The 23,093-nt window shown below is 40.0% G+C and overlaps 2 protein-coding genes across 2 annotated transcripts; one reads left to right on the forward strand and one right to left on the reverse strand.

The window, feature by feature from the left end:
* Positions 1-358: 358 nt before the first annotated feature.
* dnajc2 (DnaJ (Hsp40) homolog, subfamily C, member 2) lies at positions 359-14,954 on the forward strand. Its single transcript, XM_046859891.1, has 17 exons — positions 359-578; positions 1,588-1,778; positions 4,580-4,655; positions 4,770-4,868; positions 4,965-5,106; positions 5,564-5,647; positions 6,820-6,885; positions 6,976-7,067; positions 7,543-7,664; positions 7,858-8,007; positions 11,475-11,563; positions 11,666-11,735; positions 13,019-13,197; positions 13,282-13,382; positions 13,468-13,578; positions 14,544-14,704; positions 14,774-14,954. Exons 1-17 carry the CDS (start codon positions 500-502, stop codon positions 14,840-14,842), a joined length of 1,881 nt encoding a protein of 626 aa, XP_046715847.1. The 5' UTR covers positions 359-499; the 3' UTR covers positions 14,843-14,954.
* pmpcb (peptidase, mitochondrial processing subunit beta) lies at positions 14,878-22,498 on the reverse strand. The gene is made up of 13 exons (XM_046859892.1): positions 22,370-22,498; positions 21,340-21,465; positions 20,538-20,624; positions 19,357-19,486; positions 18,265-18,463; positions 18,088-18,167; positions 17,880-17,992; positions 17,028-17,171; positions 16,786-16,946; positions 16,623-16,708; positions 16,400-16,488; positions 16,232-16,307; positions 14,878-15,059 (listed from the first exon to the last, which is right to left on the reverse strand). Exons 1-13 carry the CDS (start codon positions 22,448-22,450, stop codon positions 14,995-14,997), a joined length of 1,437 nt encoding a protein of 478 aa, XP_046715848.1. The 5' UTR covers positions 22,451-22,498; the 3' UTR covers positions 14,878-14,994.
* Between the last annotated feature and the right edge of the window lie 595 nt (positions 22,499-23,093).

Genomic DNA, 23,093 nt, shown 5'->3' on the forward strand with positions numbered 1-23,093 from the left:
ACATATAATATATTTAGTTTTAATAACATTTGTTATTTTTTTATGTGTAGTGTTTTACATGTTTTTTTTTATAATTGAATCAAATACTAATAATAAATAAAAACAAATTTAAGAAGTGCTGTTTCCTGTCGCTACTTTGAGCGGCCATGTTGATTTGACGTCATTTGCAGGAGGGGGAATTCAAAGGGAACACGGAATAGGAGAGTTTTTTTACGAGTAGGAATTAGAAAGTGGTAGTTAAATTATGTAGTTTGCAGAGTTTTATGGGTTTTTTTTTTTTACAGGAAGTTTCGACTTCTATTCGCTTGAAGCGTTGAAGGGCGGAACTAGTGCTGTGCGCGTGCGCGCGTGTCCGGAAGGGAAGCGGTGTGACACGCCGGTAAAGAGCCTGTGTGTGTGTATGTGTGTGTGAAGCAGCTGCAGCAACAGGCCCATGTGTGAGGTGAGCAGTTCCCGGCCCCGCGGAGCAGTTATAACGCCGAGCTAACCCCTGAGTCTTATGGTGGCGTGTGACGGAGTGAATATGCTGAAAGAGGCGCTGGAAGGACAGGTGACAGTGGTGTGTAACACCACCGCCGGTAAGAGAAACCGCAGTAAAGTGTTCAAGTGTGTGTGTGTGTGTTGGAGAGAGTGAGACACGCGTGTTAGCCACTTAGCTCGCTAGCAGCACTGCTAAGTGATCATGTGTGGGAGCGTACCGTGGGAAGCCCAACCCCATTCCCCTTCATTCACACCGCAAACTTCTTCCTGTGTCCACGGATAACCAGGCTACCGGGACACAGATTGGACCCCCGGCTTCCATCCAAAATCGGTCCGCGCTTCCTGTACAAGTGCACTACATTTAATGGCGTCTGCACCCTACGTAGTGCACTTCACTCCCATTAGTGCGCCATTCGGAAATCGACCGTGTGCACGTTCCAGTAGTGTGTTCTATTGATAGATTGATATTTTATTCGTATCATGTTTCTTTTATTTATGTACATATTTATATTTTCACCAAATGTATTCCATTTACTGTATACAATCACGACGCTACCATTACTGATCCTAATAATAATGATACAACGCGAGAAATGTGAAGAAATTACTTAAATATTGGATTATATATATTGAAACCATAGCTTCCGGTCTGTCAACTCATAGACACGCCCCCAAATCAATTAACCCAGCCCCTGGATCTTTAACCTGAGATTTGTGTTAATTGTGTTTTATGTAGTGTTTTGTATTGTCTTTTTTGTTGTTTTATGTGGAAACATTTGGGAGGCTTCATTGACTAGTGTTACATTATAAATGTGTAGTATTTTCTTTTTTGTTTTTTTATTACTTTGACTTAAAGCACTATGGCTTTGGCCCACACTCTCACACTTTTTGCTTTGGTGCTTTGAATCATGATTCCTTCTCCATGTCTTTCTCCTTTTATAAATCAATCTGTCTGGCTGTAGATTTTCTTATATAATATTTGTGATATATAATAATATAATTGATGTCTGTCTGCTGAAAGTTTTTAAAACCTTCAGCATTTACCAGTTTAATTGAATTCTAATTAAAATAACTTCTTCCTCTCCCTCCCTATCCCCCTCTCCGCAGGTTCTGTGCAGGTGCAGGTAGAGCCGGTAGGTCGGTGGTTCGAGGCCTTTCTGAAGCGCAGGGATCGAAATGTATCCGCTTCGTTCCAGGAGCTGGAGGAGGAGGAGGAGCTCTCTGAGGAGGAAGCAGACGAGGAGTTACAGCTTGAGGAATATCCCATGCTAAAAACACTGGACCCCAAAGATTGGAAGGTGTCGAGAGCGTAAACCAAATATCCGACGCAATTAAGCATTTTATTTCCTACACTTTAGGAAGCAGAAAATAGAAGCAGTGCATGAACAATTCAGAACATACGGATAGGCACTGGCACGCAGGGAAACACGGCTGGGTTCGTAAGTATTTGGACAGCAATACGGTGGTGTGGAAATGAAGCGATTCAGCTATGAATGAAAATTCAACAAAAAAAATACTGCATCAGTCCTTTAGTAATTGAGCCCTTTTTACCCAGTGCCTCAATCTTCGCAGGCTCAAAAGTTATCGGACACTCAATTGAGATGCAGTTCAATAACCGTGGTAGACAGTAATGAAGTAAATGTAATTCGTTACTGTAATTAAGTAGGTTTTTTTTTGCGTGTTTCTGTACTTTGCTCAAGTATTTCCGTTTGAAGACCTTTACTTTAACTTCACTACATTTCAAAAGTCAAATTTCTTACTTTTTACTCAACTACATTTCGTGAAACCGGTCGTTTCTTTTTATTTTATCGTTTTCATTGCCGCTGGGCAGCGGCAGATTTAGGCACCGGTGACATGGGTATCTAACCAGGAAGGCATTTTGCCAGGTGGTGGAACAAGGCATCCACGTTTTTTTTTAAATATTATTATTATTATTTGCAGTCGCATTGATTTATTATATCATGGCACGGTCACTGAACCTCGGCACACACACCACCCAGAGAAGTTCCCGCACTCCGTCACGTCAGTAAGGAGAGCTGAATCCAATTAAAAATTATGGACGACAAAAAAAAAGCTCTAAACCCTCAGGTGCCCAATTCAGTAAAAAGAGGAAAGTAGGGAGAAGATAAATGTGTATGCAGCTCTTTCACTCATCTCATTATGAGAAGAGTAAATGCTAAAAGATTTTTGCACCCTCACTTGTCTAGATGGATTGTAGTTAAACAGCACTTATAGATTTGGTTACCTTTAATTAAGGTGATGTCATAAAGGTTTTCTGTGATTGTACTGAGGTCCTGAACTGAGGTCAGTAAGGAGAATCTCCAATGCAGCTTAAAAGGCTCATTTAAAAGACGTATATTATAAGGGTATAGATGTTAAATGTATCTTATGGCTACAATTCGCCAAATAGTTTTATGGTTCTGAGAGTTTGATCAATTGTGCACAATGGCGTGTATTTAATTGTGCAATAAATGCATTGAGTGATATTTCTACATGAAAGGAAGCTTTCTGAAATGTCTCCAGATTTGTGGACTGCTCTGAGAATATGTTCTTATTCATCCAGTGACAGTAGCTGAAGCAGAGTGGAGCTTCTCAAAGCTGAAACTAATCTATGGCGGGAGATGTTGGGTCATGGCGTGGTTCACACAGAGCTTTATTCAAACTCGAACCGCCATTGCTGCTTGGTTGGTATCTACTTATTACCAACATACAGTCCAGTGTCAGTTAGAGAGGAATAAATGATGGAGGAAACTCCTGATTCGAACCTTATTTTAGTGATTTATTTGAAGTTGTTGAAAAGATGGTTTGGGGCTCATGATAGTTATTAATAATAATAATAGATATAAATAAGTGTTTGAGTCATTAATATCATTCTATTAATAGATTAGTGCGCTGAAAGTCACATTAGAGTCTTTTCACATAAACTGAGGTGATTAATCAGAGTCTTGTGACAAAAATGCTAATAGGAATATTATAGCCATTAAACACATCATAGTACTTTGTTCGATTCCTAAGTATATTTTACATGTATTCGAGTAAAAATAGAGCTACAGTAAGAATACTTTTATAGTATTTGTATACTTTGTATACCACTGTTCAATGATCAGGAGAAGCAGTTTCCTCAAAATTTCATGTGTTGCATTTGTTAGCTGCTCATAGAGAATATGGCCTTCAGTAAGGTGCAAGTAAAGGATGTCCTCATCAGACATAAACGAACCAATCAGAGAGAGAAGAATCTACAGGAGTGAATAAAGCAACACTGAAAGCTCACATAAGACAACCAGGTGGTTCCTTGGTGAAGATAAAATCCTTTACAACATCAAGAGTAGGGTGTAGGCCGTATTGCTGTGCAGGTGTATTGCTTTTATAGTCTGTAATGGAGAAAGTCATTTTAGACTGCTAGAAAATGTGGAAAAAAGCCTGTCCAGTTCTGAGACAAGATTTTAAGACTGATGAAACCAAAATGAACTTGTATCAGAGTTACAGGAGAAGAAGAGGATTGAGAAGAAAAGGAAGGGCTCATGATACAAAGCATACTGTGCCTATCAAACATGGAGGCAGCGTAATGGCATGTGTGTGTTCAGCTGCCGGTGGAACTGGGTTACTGGTGTTTTTTAATGGTGTGACTGCTGATAGAAAAAAGCAGGATGAACACAAGTGCATACAGCGATCTCTGATCAGATTCAGTCAATTGCTGCAGAAATGATGTGCAAAAACAAAAGACGTGATCGTAAATGACAAGTCACTCACACTCGCTACAGTAAAGACCTGGTGGACATGGTGACATCACTGAGTTCCAGAGGACAGGAAGCATTTGTAAAGGATTTAAATTAAATCAAAATGTTCATATTTATAATTGTCAGTGTGTTCAATTAATTTTGAGCCTGTGGAAATGTGTTATGCATCAAATACTGCAATATTTGTTGTTAAAGCAAATAACAGCTGAATCTGAATCTATTGGTTTGTTGGTCAACCAGGCAAAATTATAGAAGCTGTCCAGATACTTATGGATTTGGCTGTGTTTATGTATTTGTATGTTTTTTTGTAGTAAATGTGGACACGTCCATGATCAGGTTTATTCTTTCTTCCTGTCTGACAGAATCAGGATCATTATGCTGTACTGGGTTTAGCTCATATGAGGTACAAGGCAACTCAGAAACAGATTAAAGCTGCTCGTAAGTTCTCACACAAACACGCACAATAATTCTCATCATTCTGAAGTTCTTTCTGCTGGTTTATGAAGTGAACGATTGTGTCCTGATGTACATGGTTGTTTTTTTTTGGACCAGATAAAGCGATGGTGCTGAAACATCACCCTGACAAGAGGAAAGCAGCTGGAGAGCAGATTGTGAAGGGAGATAACGATTATTTCACCTGCATAACTAAAGGTTGGTTTTCCACTCGCTCTTGTTCCGAACTGCTCCGCCTGTCATTGTGTTGCCATGGTAACGAGATTGTACATTGTTTTGTCGCTGTAATCGCAGCAATAGAGATTCTGTCGGATCCTGTGAAGAGACGAGCGTTCGACAGCGTGGACCCCACTTTCGACAACACCGTGCCCTCCAAGGCAGAAGGCAAAGAGAAGTTCTTTGAGGTGTTCGCTCCAGTGTTCGAACGCAACACCAGGTCTGTATCGTCTCCTCTCCTGTATAGAGCTAAAATACTAACGCTAGCAGGAGCATCTGATCTGATCGATATCGTGATCAATAATGTAACAACATGCTTTTAATCAGACATTGTTTATTACTGTACCGTTTGTTTGTCTGTCTGGCTGTATATCAGTCTGTCTATCTATTTGTGTCCGTCTGACTTTCTGTCTACCTATTTACATAACCAAATTTTTATTTTCTCGCTCTCTTTCTCTCTCTCTCTCTCTCTCTCTCTCTCTCTCTCTCTCTACACCTCTCAATTTATTTATTTTTACATTTTATTACAAATTGGCAAGAATTTTTGTGTTCTGGTGGGGGGAAAAAAGTTTTTTTTTATTAAAATTTTTTTTGCATTGTTATTTCTTTATTGTTTATAAATTAGTAAAAAAAAAAAAGTGCCCCTGGCAGGTTATTTATGTGATTGTGATTTACAGGTGGTCTGTCACTAAAAAGCACGTCCCCCACTTCGGGACCCTGGACTCGACTTTTGAGGAAGTGGATAATTTCTATTCATTTTGGTAAATCTTTTTTCTTTTTTCCTTCCCCTCCTGTATAGTGTCGAGACACTGCAGAATTGTTTATAAAAGATTACAAATAATTGAAAACAATTGATTTGGAATATTAATTTCAGCATCATAAATAAGTCCCTATAATATTGTACCTAATGAATGAGCCAGAAGTGGTGGGGGTGTGGGGGGCCCATCCTTATGATTTCCAAATGTAATCCTCCACAGCAACCTCATCTGTGGAACAATCTTCAGCTGCACCAAGTGGCCTGCAGTTACAGAGAACTATATATGTAGGGCATCAGGATAGAGTAGGCAGGTCAGGAGAGCAAAAAGAGACTAGATCAGTGGTATCTCAGGAGCATGTGTAGTCGAGGGAGATATGGATTTTTGGGTATCCTTAATCCTGTGTAACAGTATTTTGTGTAATATAAAATCATTTACAATTATATTAAAAATTTTTAGTGCTTTTTGATTAACGAATAACACGTGACCCCACCCCCACCCACCCAGAATGACAGAATGCAAAAATGTGCAAATCTCAACAAATATTTTATGCACAATAGAACATAAAAACAAATTAAATGTTTAAACTGAGGATTTTTCGTGCGTCTCAGAAGTAAAAATGGGCAGAGTTTCACCAATCTGTGACTGTGTCTACAAATCTGGGAACATTTTTTAGAATAATGTCCAACATAAAATTGCAGTTTAATATCTCATCATTTACAGTACATGATATATCAAAAGTTTCAAAGAATCTGGAGAAATCTCAAACGAACAATACAACAAAGAACACCCGGAACTGTCGAGGTGCTACAATCCTGTATCAGAAACATACGGGACGGCATTCCTCTCGCAAAACTTCCGCAACTGCTTTACTAAGCTCCCAGATGTATCCAGACCGAAGACGTGATGCTTCACAGTGGTACATATGGCACTGTCCCAACTTTTTGAGACGTGTTGAAGCCATCAAATTAAAAATGACCTTTTTTTATTTTTATGGTACATTATTCTAAGTTTAAATGCTAGATTTTTTTTATGTTCTATTTGGTGAAAATATGGGTTTTTTTTTTTTTTAAATTTTAGTAGTGTCTTAACTTTTTGGATTTGGGGCAGTACGTTAGGTTCTATTAAACACAGCTGACGTTGGCGCTGATGTCAATTTCTCATATTCTGTTCTTTAGGTACAACTTTGATTCCTGGAGAGAGTTTTCATACTTGGATGAAGAGGAGAAAGAAAAAGCTGAATGGTATTAAAAATTTTTTTTGCATTTCACAAGCTATAGATCTCGTAATGCAACGTGTTTAAGGACGTGTTTTTTTTTTTTTTTTTTAACCAGCCGAGATGAGCGCCGATGGATCGAGAAGCAGAACCGTGCGTCAAGAGCTCAAAGGAAGAAAGAAGAAATGAACAGGATACGAACCCTCGTAGGTACGACATTAAAATCCCCTGACAGGAAATCAGTAATTATCCAAAACATGAACTTCCTGAACAAATTGGCCATCACATGCCAATCAATTCCAGGGGGTGGAGTCTAATTTACACACATCCCCAGCACCTCATGAGCACTTACATGGATGGATAAAAAAAAAACTTGAAAGGATAAGATTACATCTGAATATCCTTCATGTCTCCGGCTCCATTATTACATCCTCAGTTGGAGTATGTGGTTTCCTTTCACTATTGTTTGTTTGAATTTAAACTTTGTCACATGATCACCTGAGAAGCCCCGCCCATTCTCACATGAGGATAAAGAGCCACTCGGCCAAGATGTGGATAGTTTATTTTTTTTTGCCACAGCGTCGCCATCATCATCATTGTGATCATATCAGCTCAGCCAAAACGCTCCTAACGTATTGATTACAGCGTCACTTACTGTTTATCGTTCTGATCGATGTTGTCGTAGATACGGCTTACAGCTGTGACCCAAGGATAAAAAAGTTTAAAGAGGAGGAGAAAGCCAGGAAGGAGTCGGAGAAGAAGGCCAAAGCTGAAGCCAAAATGAAGGAGCAGAAGGAAAAGGAACGGGTCAGTGAAAAACTTTTTTTTTTTTTTCATCAATCACATCTCAGGTGCCTAATTTAAAATCCATTGTTATGGTCTAAAGAGGCAAAAAAATCCTGTCCAAATACTTACGACTATATTATATTTATTATTCTAGATTATTAAAGATAATAATAAAAAAAGATTTATTTATTCATAAATATTTGCGTCACTGCAGGTTCGACAGGCGGAGATGGAAGCGGCTCGGTTGGCCAGAGAGAAGGAGGAAGAGGAGGCCAAACAGGTGGCGCAGCAGGCCAAGAAAGAGAAAGAGGCTCAGAAGAAAGCGATCAAGAAAGAGAGACAGAAACTCAGGACAACGTGCAAGGTTCGAGTCTGCACAAAAATCATGCTCAATCATTCAATAACTTGTCCTAATAAGCACCACAGATGCATTATTTGCTTTGAGAATGTTGATGAAGTATAGAGAAGGTCAGAAGGAGTTGCATTGTGTGTTTGTGGATTTAGAGAAAGCGTACGACAGGGTGGGGAGAGGAGTTGTGGTATTGTATGAGGAAGTCTGGTGTGTCAGAGAAGTATGTGAGGGTGGTGCAGGACATGTATGAGGACAGTGTGACAGCAGTGAAGTGTGCAGTAAGAATGACAGACTGGTTCAAGGTGGAGGTTGGACTGCATCAAGGATCGGCTCTGAGCCCTTTCCTGTTTGCAAAGGTGATGGACAGTTTGATTGATGAGGTCAGACAGGAGTCCTGTGGACAATGATGTTTGAGGATGATATTGTGATTAGTGGTGAGAGTAGTAAGCAGTTTGAGAAGAGCCTGGAGAGGTGGAGGTACATGCTGGAGAGAAGGGGAATGAAAGTCAGTAGGAGTAAGACAGAGTACATGTGTGTGAATGAGAGGGAGGGCAGTGGAGTGGTGGAGAAGGTGGAGGAGTTGAGGTACCTGGAGTAAACAGTGCAAAGTAATGGAGAGTGTGTTAGAGAAGTGAAGAAAAGAGAGCAGGCAGGGTGGAGTGGGTGGAGAAGAGTGACAGGAGTGATTTGTGATAGAAGAGTATCTGTGAGAGTGAAAGGGAAAGTTTATAGGACTGTGGTGAGACCTGAGATGTTGTATGGTTTAGAGACAGTGGCATTGAGAAAGACAGGAGGTGGAGCTGGAGGTAGCAGAGCTGAAGATGTTGAGGTTTTCGTTGGGAGTGATGAGGATGGACAGGATTTGAAATTAGTTTTTTAGAGGGACAGCCCATGTAGGACGTTTTGGAGACAAGGTAAGGGAGGCGAGATTGAGATGGTTTGGACATGTGCAGAACAGGTACATGGGGTATATCGGTAGGAGAATGCTGAGGATGGAGCCACCAGGCAGGAGGAAAAGAGGAAGGCCAAGGAGGAGGTTCATGGATGTGGTGAGGAAAGACATGCAGGTAGTTGGTTTGAAAGAGGCAGATGTAGAGGACAGGGGGGTAAGGAGACGGATGATCCGCTGTGGCGACCCCTAATCGGAGAAGCTTAAAGAAGATGATGGCGACGATCAATAAGTTGTCGTTTGTGATCAACATCAACAGTTTGAGTCCAAATAAATAAAAAAAAACCCCTCAAATTCCTGAAATTAAAGATTGGTTGGAAATTTGTTGTGTGGCCACACATGAGGGGTGGAGTTACAGTGAGGAAAATAAGTAATTAAACACCCTTCTATTCTGCAAGTTCTCCCACTTAGAAATCATGGAGGGGTCTGAAATTGTCATCGTAGGTGCATGTCCACTGTGAGAGACATAATCTAAAAAAAAAATCCAGAAATCACAATATATGATTTTTAAACTATTTATTTGTACGATACAGCTGCAAATAAGTATTTGAACACCTGTCTATCAGCTAGAATTCTGACCCTCAAAGACCTGTTAGTCTGCCTTTAAAATGTCCACCTCCACTACATTTATTATCCTAAATTAGATGCACCTGTTTGAGGTCGTTAGCTGCATAAAGACACCTGTCCACCCCATACAATCAGTAAGAATCCAACTACTAACATGGCCAAGACCAAAGAGCTGTCCAAAGACACTAGAGACAAAATTGTACACCTCCACAAGGCTGGAAAGGGCTACAGGAAATTGCCAAGCAGCTTGGTGAAAAAGGTCCACTGTTGGAGCAATCATTAGAAAATGGAAGAAGCTAAACATGACTGTCAATCTCCCTCGGACTGGGGCTCCATGCAAGATCTCACCTCGTGGGGTCTCAATGATCCTAAGGAAGGTGAGAAATCAGCCCAGAACTACAGGAGGAGCTGGTCAATGACCTGAAAAGAGCTGGGACCACCGTTTCCAAGGTTACTGTTGGTAATACACTAAGGCGTCATGGTTTGAAATCATGCATGGCACGGAAGGTTCCCCTGCTTAAACCAGCACATGTCCAGGCACGTCTTAAGTTTGCCAATGACCATTTGGATGATCCAGAGGAGTCATGGGAGAAAGTCATGTGGTCAGATGAGACCAAAATAGAACTTTTGGGTCATAATTCCACTAAGCGTGTTTGGAGGAAGAAGAATGATGAGTACCATCCAAGAACACCATCCCTACCGTGAAACATGGGGTGGTAACATCATGCTTTGGGGTGTTTTTCTGCACATGGGACAGGCGACTGCACTGTATTAAGGAGAGGATGACCGGGGCCATGTATTGCGAGATTTTGGGGAACAACCTCCTTCCCTCAGTTAGAGCATTGAAGATGGGTCGAGGCTGGGTCTTCCAACATGACAATGACCGAAGCACACAGCCAGGATAACCAAGGAGTGGCTCTGTAAGAAGCATATCAAGGTTCTGGCGTGGCCTAGCCAGTCTCAGACCTAAACCCAATAGAGAATCTTTGGAGGAGCTCAAACTCCGTGTTTCTCAGCGACAGGCCAGAAACCTGACTGATCTAGAGAAGATCTGTGTGGAGGAGTGGGCCAAAATCCCTCCTGCAGTGTGTGCAAACCTGGTGAAAAACTACAGGAAACGTTTGACCGCTGTAATTGCAAACAAAGGCTACTGTACCAAATATTAACATTGACTTTCTCAGGTGTTCAAATACTTATTTGCAGCTGTATCATACAAATAAATAGTTAAAAAATCATATATTGTGATTTCTGGAATTTTTTTTTTTTTTGATTGTCTCTCACAGTGGACATGCACCTACGATGACAATTTCAGACCCCTCCATGATTTCTAAGTGGGAGAACTTGCAAAATAGCAGGGTGTTCAAATACTTATTTTCCTCACTGTAAGTGTTAATCTGTTAATGGGTCTTTTGATGACCTGAATGCTGAAAAAATGTATTTCAAATGGCCTCCATCAACCAGGCATCTGACAGGCTGTATGAAATGTATAAAAAAAATCTTCTATACCATCGCCTTCAAAATAGTCCCCTTGTGCAGCAAAGCGGCGCTCCCAGCGTTCCTGCCACTTACAGAGCGCGTCAAGCAGCTTTTGCTATTCTCCGCAATGGTGTTAAAAGTGGCGACCTTTAGACTCAAAACCTTTTGATACCACCTTGTATATTGCATTCTCTTCATGAAATATGAGGCAAGTTCACTTGGAATCAGCCAGAAGAGGGCGCTGTTTAGGTTTTAGCACTTACAAGTCTTTACAGATTGTTTGCCCAAAACTATATAATTAAATTACAATCATTTACATAATATTTGTAACCCTACTTTCTAAAATCTTCCAGGAACTGTCTGAAGATTAAATTCTGTGTGCTGTATCACGATGCTATGTGACTGTGGTTATATCCACAAAAGGTGCTTGGACCCCTCAGATTGCCTCTTTATAGTAACATTACTGTGGGTTTTTTTTCCTTTCCAGAACTGTAACTACTTTGTGGATAGCGAGGTGGAAAGCGTGAAGATGATGGAAGACGTTGAGAAGTTATGCGATCGACTTGAACTTATAAGGTATCACTGCTTTCTAATATCGTATTATTGATGCAGAGCGTTTTTCTTTCATTCATAGTAAATGCACTGGTGATTTAAACAATGATGACTTTCTTTTTCTAGCTTACAGACATTAAATGAGCATTTAGCTTCGGGCAGTAAGGAGGAGAGCAGAGCCGCCATAGAAAAGCAGGTACGTGTGGAAACCCGAGGAGCAGCAACGCCGCAAGTGGCCTTTTAGAACCTTAAACAAAAAAAAGTTATGTAACATTAACGTTTCCGGGCAACTTTTCAGCATTATAGAAGATTTCAGACTGCACTCTGTGCTTCAGAGGCTGTGAATGTAAGAAAATTAATGGTGTGTGTTGATGCCTCAATGTCACCACTTCCACTTCCTAGTGTCGCCCTTGGGTTCAGTCGAACACGTCATTAATGATTAATGTGCATCTGTAACGCATCTGTAACACTGCAGTGTCTGTGCGGTTGTAAAATTGTTTCTATTTGCATACAGTTGTTTGTAGCAGTCGACCAATAGTGGATTTTATCGATGCTAATAGCCGGGTTGGATTGTACTTTCCATTAGCTGATAAATCCACCGGTAGTTTTTCAAATGGATACTGGATAAAAAAGAAAAGAAAAAACGAACACTCCATGTAAACTAGTACTAAGCTTTATTACAAAAATGAAAAATAATTGTAATTTTAATTTTCTGGTCTTTGGGAAGAGATTTAAAGAGGGCCATTTTAAGCATGACTGGATTTATGTGAAATGGTAACTCTTTAAAGTGAGTCCATTTGTAACATTAACTGAAGTTAATAAATGCTTTATATAATTTATGTATTGTTTGTTAATTGAAACATTTGCTAAAAAATTTGTTAACTTTAGTTAATGCACTATTAACTGACATGAATGAGGTACAGAGTTTCAAAACAATCAGCATCAGTGATTCGCCTCTAGAGGCCGCTCTCGTACTGTATAATGACAGTGAACCTCATCCATCACAAATGCAACCTGGAAAAACTATTGGTATTGTCTTTTATCGATAGTTCCATCAATCAAAATTAGTCTGCAAAACCGAAGAATCGGTCGACCTCTAATTGCTTAAAAATTGCTTTCAAATGAGAAGCTAGTGATGTGGTATCACTGCAAGAAGACACTGGCACAGTCTAAATACAAACGCACACAATCCAGCCACAAGTATACTGAAAAATCTGTTATATAAAATTGCCCAAACAAAAGCTTTTAGTCATGACATGAATTTCTGGAGTCATCCGGACTTTGGAGTTTATCAAAATGGATGTAAACCTTCACACAGCATTTCTGTGGTAACCGAAAGCTAAAACAAATCCATTTCTATGCCCTGATTGCCTTGTGTGGTAAAATGAAAGTACTTGTGGAAAAACTGAGATTGAACTTTGGCCGCAGCTCTACAGCTGCACGCGACTGGTGGTTTCATTTTAAATGTGTTTTGTGTAGGTGCAGGAAGTGAATGCGCAGCTGCAGCGCGAGCGAGAGGCTGAGGTCAAGACGCAGCAGGCGGCGCGCAGCTCGGAAAACAGCAACGCCGGAAGCGGTGTGAGCAAAGGCTGGAACGAGGAGGATCTGCAGCTACTTATCAAAGCCGTTAACCTGTTTCCTGCTGGAACCAACGCCAGGTTAGGTCCCACACACGCGCACACACAGGCACAGTCCCATTGTGATTGTGCTTCAGCTGAGTTCTGTCCTGTCTCCTTCTGTAGATGGGAAGTCATCGCCAACTACATGAACCTCCACTCAAGTAGTGGCATCAAAAGAACCGCCAAAGACGTCATCAATAAAGCCAAGACTTTACAAAAACTCGGTGAGTTCCTCTTCCACGAGTTGAAGTCTTCATTGTTTTGGAGAGCAGAACGTATTATCTGTAGGTTTCTTCTCTTTGCTTGTAGACCCTCACCAAAAGGAAGAAGTTAACAAGAAGGCTTTCGAGAAGTTTAAGAAGGAGCATTCTGCCGTTCCTCCGACTGTCGACAACGCAGTGCCTTCGGAGCGATTTGAAGGTCGGTTTCGTTCTTTTACACCATTTATTCAGAGCGATACGTGAGTGCATGCAAGTCTAGTAGGTTAGACTTGTGTGCATGATTCTGTCTATTAAAATGCATTTAAAATGATCACCAAAATGAAGATATGGGCCAGAAAATATATATTTATCATTAATCACACTAAAAGTGCTGTTTCTTTCCCTCTAAAAATCAGCACGAATCCAAATGCGATATCTATTTTAGAAATCGAAGTTAATATTAGACCCCACCAAAAAAAAAAAAAGCACTGTTTTGCAACATGATGGAGTTTCGTTCTTGAATGAATCACTCGTTTAAATGATTCGCAAATGACTCTTATTAACAGTGACTCAATTACTTAATTTCGCATTTAAAGAGTCATCTTTATTTAAAAGAAAATCTTAAATATTAGTATTCAACACTTCATCTTTAAAATATCAAAACATTATTAATGTGCTTGTAACTGCAGGTTAAACCATCACGTCCCTCTGAGCTTCAATAAACAGTGCGTTAATACATCTAAATGCAGCTTCTGTTCCCTCTGGATTGCACGGATGAATTTTTTTATTCTGATTTCATTTGCTTGGTTACAGTCAAAATGTCTCATTCTAATTGATTAAATTTAACAATTTGATTAAAATCATGACAAAAAATGGCTCTGTAAAGGAAAAAAAGGCCTATTAAGGTAAAAATTTAATTTACAATAATTGTTTCCAATAAGTTTGTCACTGATGTAAACTGACCACCACAAAGTATGAAGAGTAAAATATTTTGAGGCTGCTGTCCGTGGTCCTTAAGGTACCAACACAATAGCACACTGAGCAAAATATTGACTAAGTCTGTATCCAATCCAAAAACTTTTTTTGTCAATATTGCACACCCCTAAATCACACATCCACATCGCTCTTCACCACCTTCCTGTGCTGATGCGATTAAATCTAATCATCTTTTCTGGATCTGGTCAGGATCAGCAAGCGACACTAATCCTGCACCCTGGACTACGGAGGAGCAAAAGCTCCTGGAGCAGGCCCTGAAGACCTACCCCGTGAACACACCTGAGCGGTGGGACAAAATCGCTGCTACAGTACCTGGCCGTACCAAGAAAGACTGCATGAAGAGATATAAAGTAAGTGCTCCAGATCAGAGTGAGATAAAACTGTAAGCGCTCAAATCCTAACGATTCTGTCTTTCGTAGGAACTCGTGGAAATGATTAAAGCGAAGAAAGCAGCCCAGGAACAAGTTGCTGCTAAGAGTAAAAAATGACAAGCACAAAAAGAAGAAAAAAACAGAAAAACATGTCCATACTCAACCTCATGTTCTTTTAATGTTATTGTGTTCTTTATTTTATAATAAAAGAGAAAAAAAGAGCAAATCATCCTGGTTTGTGATTTTGCATGAACGTCTCCTTGTTTCGCTCAGGTCCTCATCCAGCACATCCCACTTCTGATCTGGTTGTAGTCTGCAAGCTGATCGATCGGCCCTGAAACGAATCAGATTGCGATATTAATGCAAGATTGATGCTATAAAAACATCTTCACCATGCTCTATATAGATCTCCTGCTATAGAGCTCTGATCTCAACACCAGCCAGAACATGACAAGCTGCAGTGTAAGTCGCACAAGGTACTATGTGGGGTCAAAAGTTTTAGGACACAATGCTCTCAAAACCGTTTGCGCAGCGGTGTAGGACGCCCTTGGATGTGGTAGCAAACCATGACTATGCCCCTGTGCACAAAGCCAGTTCCATGAAATCAGGAAAGATGGGAATAGTTGCTACCGTATTTTCCGGACTATAATCCTCTACTTATTTCCCCACACTTTGAACCCTGCAGCTTAAACAATGAAGAAGCTAATTTATGGATTTTTCCTGGGTTTTTTCCCGGTTTCACAATCTTTAAGCCAAAAAACTGAGCCGAATAACATTAGACCAATGAAATTGCTGAACGTTTTCAGGTGAACCAATGAAACTCTGTATATTAAATCAGATGCGTTCCCACTGAATCGGCCGCACCACATCATAAATATAGATGCGGTTTCTCTGACGTTTGATCTGCCGCTCACTCGGACTGTCTACAGGAAATGCGGATCATTCGTCACGCTGAAAACAACCGGGCATAAAAAAACGCACTTCACCTGTGTTCTGAGCTGCACGGCATCAGGAAAAAGCTTCACCGATGATGATTTTTAAACGCACGACGATGCCAAAAGATAAACTCCCGAGAAAAATAGTTGTGAAAGGAAGGAGGAAGACAGTGAACAATGACTTTCTTGGTAGGCTACTGTTTAGATACAAGCCGTGTAACAGTCACTGTCTTCATTAAAGCCTGTGTAAAGTTCATTAGTTTCAGTGTAGGCACCTGCAGCTTATAGACAGGTGCAGCGTGTTTATGTTCAAAATAAAAATCTTGTAAAATTCAGTGGGTGCAGCTTATATTTTGGTGCGCTTAATAGTCTGGAAAGTACGGTAAATAGCTTCATCACCCACGGTTCTCCAGCCAGATGTTTGTGGTGGAATTGTAGGAGACAAAAGCAGTGGAAGTGTCGATGATTGGCTAGCGTTAACTCTAGGTGCTCTGTGGAATCATTACGATTAGCGATTCATTGACAAAACACCAAGGGATAAAAAAAAAAAAAAAAAAACAGTGGTACGTACCGACAGCTGCGATAGCTGGAGCTTTGTTGTAAATGTATTTAGTACATACTTCTTTGATTGTGTCTGCGTTGATGGCCTTGGTGTAGAAACAAACACGGGTGAGACAAGTCATGTTTCCAGTTCAGAATTCTTTAACAGCAGTGTTTATTTGTATAAGTATTGACTTACGTCTATTCTGGCCTCTAGTTCATGCAACGGAATTCTGCGTCCGTAGCACAACATCTGCCTCCCGATGTCTTCACAAATGGGTGTGGAACCTGACGGGCACAAGAGGGGTTCAATTTTATAGTCAGGTGTGAATATTGAATTGTGATTGGCTGGTGGTTGTTCATGTGAGTAGTAAATTGTGATTGGCTCGAAAGCTTGTACATATGACCAGAAACAGATTTACCATCTAAATGAAGCAGCATGTTGGTCTTCAGGAGATTCTTTGCTCTCGCTACTTCACTCTCGGTCACACTCGTGCACAGGGACGTCCTGCCAACACACACACAATGTTTAAACAAAGGCTATTAATAATGCTTTAAATACACACTGTAGTAGGAGTCACGGACCACTCGAGCTGTGTAAAGTGCAGCATGTCGCTGACGGTGTTCGGCTCACACACGGTGTAGATTCCCCACAGCCCTGTGTCCGTGTAGCAGGTGTTAAACGACTGGAAGCTGTGGCACAGGTTCCCCTGACATGCCATCTGCGCTAGTCTGCTCGACAGGTTCTGGGAGAGAACATTAGATCCGTTGAGAGAAAATATATTACATTTTCTGAATCCCGAACATCGCCTGGTTGGAATACTGACCACTCCGCCGCCGAACGAGCGGTCCCAGTTCCCGATAAGCGTGTTGGCCACCATGAGAGGGATGGTGTCTGGGTGGGACCAACCCACCGCCTCCACCGCGATCGCTATGTGAGCCAGCGGCATCTTGTTATCCCGGACTCGGATCTGTTTACAATAAATCAAAAGAAATATTGTTTGTTCATCAAAAGTTTTATTATTTCATCAACACATCCTAGTGTTCTAATATATAATAATATAGTGTTCTAAGTCTTTCACAGAAACGTTACTGCGTATCGTTTTGTCACTCCGGCTAGTACATGTTTGATCGATAACTGATTAATCAACCGATAGTTTGAAAATGGATATTTGATGAAACAAACAACACTCCATGTAAGATAGTTTTATTAGCTTTATTATATAAAGTTAAAAAGTACTGAATCATGAAAATGTGCTAAATATGAATATATCAATTATTTAGGAAAATAAGACATTCATTCAAACTGAAAAAAAAAAATATATAAATATATATTTATAAAAAAACATTAAATAAACAGCACAGGTCAGGTCAGAGGTCAGTAATTCGCCTCTAGAGGCTGCTCTTGTGCTGATTAATGCAACCAGGAAAAACTATCGCCATGGATTAACTGGCTACTATATTATTTATTACTGCTGCTGGCGGCTGATTATTCGGTCAACCTCTAGTAGTTTCTACTGTTTACTCAATTTAGCTCTGTTAACTTTACATAATGGACTTTTTGGGGGGCGTCACCGAATGCACCAATTAGCTCTGCATGAGAATGCGAGTCAGAAGACAATATGCCATTTCTAACGTGATGCAAATCTTTAAGAAAATAGTTTTTATTTTCTAATTACCTCACTTCCTGTGAATCTGCACGGTGGTAATGCTGGAGCCTCGTCTCTGTACCTGGCTGGAAGCTTTCCAAAGTGATACGTAGCCAAATCAATGAGTTCAGTGTGGGACACTCCTAGTGGCAAAAAAGCACAAACAAATCTACTGTCTTTATTTATTTATTTATTTATTTTATAAATACCACACTGTGTGTGTGTGTGTGTGGTTTACCTCCAGCGGCTGCAAGCACAATCCTTGGCCCCTTGTAGTGAGTTGTAATATACTCCACTAGGTCAGCCCTGTTTATAGTTCTGTCTCACACACACATGCAAACACACACACGCTTTGAATGTTACACGTGAGGATTCAACTCTCTCTACAAAACGTGTCCATACGGAACATACATACCTGATGTTCTCTGCAGGTCCAAGAATGGTTCTTCCCAAAGCTGTGTCCTGGTACGCTGTAGCATGCAGATAGTCGAAGACCACTTCCTGTAGGTTGGTCTCCACTTCCTGCATCTCTCGAAGAATGACTCCACGCTCTCGCTCGATCTCCGCTTCGCCCAGCATGCTGTTCTGGATGATGTCGGCAAGAATCTCCACGGCTGTGGGTCAACACGGACAAATGTCGTGCAGAATTTCAATAAAACGATCAGTATTATGATGTATTATGTTTAATAATGATTATTAGGGGGAACAGGCAACCCATGGTAGGATCTACATTTTCTTCTACAACACAAAAAAAAAAATGTGTTTGGCACACTGATCGAGCAGCATCTAAGGAACATTCTGACCGAATTAATGCCAAGTGCTGTCAACTCTCTAGAGCCGTCTCTGGGTCAATTGTGGAAATACATTTATGGTGCTTTGGTAAGTTTCGATGCTTGTGTCCAAAATCTATTCCCATTTAGGATTTTGTCAAATTGTGTTTTTTTTCACTTCACCTTCTACAAACTTGCATCTTGATCATCATCATAATCCTGAGTAAACCTCACAAAAGAATAAAATAAAAAAAAAAAGCCAAAAGTGTAATGGGACAAGTGAGGCTGTATCTCAGCATGACTATTTATTAATCATAAGAGGTCGACCAATTTCTCCTTTTTGCTGATTAATATTCACTATTAGTTTTAGTTGGATCACTGGAACTATCAGCAAAAATCCATACTGATAGTTTTTCAGGGTTGCGCTATACAGTACAAGTGCGGCCTCTAGAGGCGAATCACTGACACCACCTGCTGTTTTGTTTTTACACAAGACTGCACGCTGCACAGAAAGCGATATATGATTTATATATTATATGATTTATATATTAATTTATTATTTATTCATTATTTAATTATGTTTATTAATTAACATTCATATTTATTCATTTGACACATCTTCATTATTAAGTAGGTTTTTTTTCCCTAATAAAGATCAGCGCTATAAAGTACGATCAAACCTAGCTATCGGTATCAGTCGACTTCTAATATTATTTACAATAAAATAATTAATATACCTCTGGGAAGATCTTTAGAAAAGGCTTTGGCGTAATACACTGTCTGCTCTCGGGAGGTGTAAGCATTCAAGTGCGCTCCCATGTTCTCGATCTCAAGCTCCAGGTCCAGCTGTGAACGCTTCCTCGTGCCCTAGAAAACAAAACAAAGCTAGAGACTTAAGCAGTGACAAATAACACACCTGAACTGAGCTGATCCTGGCTATTCTGCCTTCAGCTGAAGCTCCTGCTCTATGCATGTGCATCCTGATCACTCAGTGACAAATGTTTTATTTTACAGATGGATTTTAGTTCAAATCCCTGAGCTGTCACTTCGGATTAAACAGGGTACAACAGGGTACATGTATAAAGAATGCAGCAGGCTTGAGATATTTGCTGATTTTAAACTCCCACTCTCCAAGATCACACTCTTACACTATGTTTAAGGGATTTTCTGTACAGTGTCCAGGTGAGATTAAACCCAGGTGGACACCTGATTGGTGAAAATTGGTATATGCTTCTTTTTGAACATCCCATTTAAAATTTAGTTCCAATTTGCTCTTATATCCTCCACTTTTCTGGGAAGATGTTCCATTAGATTTTTTGTGGACATTCATTCAGCCATTAGGGTGTTGGTAAAGTCAGGTACTGATGTAGGTGAGGTGAGGAGGCCTGGAGAACTCTATAGCAGGAGATCGTCCAACAGGGTTTGTTGGTCTCCTGAAAATAAATTGGTGTATTTATCACCAGCTTTAAAAACATGCTTCAATTCCTGCTCTACGCTGCCACTGAGGAGGGACTTTCTGACCGCACTGTATAATAAATAAAAATATAAACATAAATTTTCTAAATACTTTAAAACCGCACTGTACCGAGTTTATGTTTTAGTTTCAAATAAACAGCCTGAATCTTCTCCACGCCCCATGCATACTGACTTTTAGAAGAGAAATGGCACTGCACATCATCGGAAAAACACCATACCGACAGTGAAGTTTAGAGGTGGGAACATCATAGTGTGGGGCTTATTTTCCCGCTGTGTGTGTATATATTTATATTTATATAAATTATTATTGTCCATCATGGTCTTCTCATGTGTCTCACGCAAATACGTGCAAATAAAACCCTAAATAAAATTAGCAGATTTCTCAAATTAAAACAACAAAAATATCAATTATAATTAAAACTCATTAAAAAGGTTTCCTCACCTTGAAGGCCATGTGCTCCAGGAAGTGGGCCGTGCCATTGTTCCTGTCGTTCTCGTACCGACTCCCAGCATCGATCCACAGACCGACCTGCAGCAACATTCAACACATTCAACATTCAAAAAAGTACAGCAGCAGCACATACGATATGTCAAAAGCAAACTTGTCGCACAGAATTTTACGTTTAAACTATGTTCTACCTCATGATTAAATCACAGACGTGGTAACGCACATAGTCGGATTAGCACTGGTTGCGCAGCTCCTGATCTATGCAGGACGATGTCTTTTGGCACACTGACTCAAAGTTCGGTGCTCCCTATGACTGTGCGTGCAGCCTTGTGCTGCCACCTGTTGGCATGTTACAAAACTATTCTCAAACCTTTCTTATACCACCTTGTAGATTGTCTCTGTATGCTATAGTACTATAATTTCCCTTCACTGGAGCAATGAGGATCAGTGTTCCAGCATGATGATGCAACACAAAGGGAGCTCCATGAAGACATGTTCAGTGAGGTTGAGGAGGAAAATTAGGTTCTTCTAATCCAACCTTTACACACCGTCTTAGGAATGAACTGGAACACCGACTGAACTCCAGACCTCATCACATACATTAGTGTCTGATCTTATTAATACTCTCAAAGGTGATTGATCACTAATCCCCACAAACACACCCCATAATTTAGTGGAAAGCCTCCACAGAAAAGTGGAGATTAATGTAAAAAGGGAATACATCTAGAGAGGGTAATGTGATGGTCATGTGTCCGCACATCCCATAATGAAACAGTGTTTGTGGTGCAGTGTTTACCGTGCAGGTTGGAAGTCCAGAATCCTCAGACGTCACTCGGAGGCCGTTGGACAGCGTGGTTAACTTTGTCTCCGGGACATTGAGCGCTACCTGAGCTGCAGCTTGTGAGGCCCGCTGGCGGAAATGCTAAAACAAGAGAGAAAGACTTCAAATTACAAACACCATTACACACATCAGCTGTTAACTGTTAAATCTATCACCACATGGTTTCCATTGAAATGTGTTCTTCCATCATTAAATCATCCTCATCCTCAAACCAAAGATGGATTCCTGCATGTGATCTACAAGCCACCCGAGGTGTTCTGCTGCTCCTTAATGGGAACGAGGTGGTATCCAAAACGTTTGAGACGAGTTTTGCAACACGCTAACAGATGGCAGCACAGGGCTGCACGCACAGTCACAGGGAGCACCGAGTCATTCATAAGAAAACGACTGATGCCACCTGCATTCATATCAACTAGTTTCTAACTGATTAATCATTTGATTGTAAATCATAAATATAATAATATATTGTGTCAATAGTCATTCATGTAATGGTAATAAAATCACGATCCTACTAAACTACTTTACTATAAGGTACAGTATTCAGTAAACAAATATTTATTTATCAATTATTGGATGCCTATTTAAAAGCTGCCAGCTGAACATTTTTTTTACCTTCACCACCTTCTACCATAAGGATCACTTTTCTGTTCTGATCTTAACAAGTCTGAACTAAATACTGAGTATGCACCAATCAGAGGTCGCATTTTTATGATGTCATCATGTAGATTTCATGTAGATAAAGCCATGTTTATCAACCCTATCAAATACAAAATTACCAAACTCCCATTATAACATTTACAAGGTGTGTAAGTGTTTAATGAAGCTGGTTTTCAGCATAGATAATGATGATGATGAAGGTGATGAGGATGAGAACATTTCAACCAGGAACATTTACAACAAATTTTATGTCGAATATACAGTGTCACCCCCCACTCCTCTCCTCCCCGTGTCCCACACTTGTCCTTCTCCCTTGTCCCAATGGTACCTGTGTAACTGGACCTGTCTTCAGCAGGTTCTTTAACAGATGTCCTCCCGCTACACCGAACAGCCGCACAGGCGCCGCCATTTTGTTTACATGTGTTCGTGCGTCATCGCCGCCGGAAATGACGTCGGAACAAATAGCGGAACTTGTAATTCACTTGTAATTTTCACGCAGGACAAATACAAAGAAAACACATCCTCACCTAGGAATTCCTATTTAGGAACTCCTGGTGGGTTTTTTTATTTATTTATTTATTTATTTATTTAATTTTGTTTATTTGACTTGTGGTGTGTACTATTTATTTTCCTTCTTTCTTAAATCGGGGTGGTTAATATTGATTTATTTATTCATTCGTTTGTTTATTTATGTGTTTGTTTGTTTGTTTGTTTGTTTGTTTGTTTGTTTAACTCGTGATGGTTATTATTTCTTTCTTTTTTTTCTTCTTAAACTATGATGGTTAACTTTTATTTATTTATTTATTTGTTTTCTTGTTTGTTATTTGTTACAAATTCAAATTTTAATTTAAACCATCCTGTTTTAAAAATGTGAACAAATTAATTCCAAATAAATGTATTTAGATAAATTTGGATAAATTTAAATAAACCAATCAATCAATAAAATAAATTGATGTTTTATTATTTATTCATTTGTCAGATTTGTGTTTGTTACTATTTATTTGTTTGTTTGTTTGATACATGGTGGTTACTGTTTCTTTCCTAATTAATTC

This window comes from Silurus meridionalis, chromosome 10 (genome assembly GCF_014805685.1).
Source record: "Silurus meridionalis isolate SWU-2019-XX chromosome 10, ASM1480568v1, whole genome shotgun sequence".
Lineage (NCBI taxonomy): Eukaryota > Metazoa > Chordata > Actinopteri > Siluriformes > Siluridae > Silurus > Silurus meridionalis.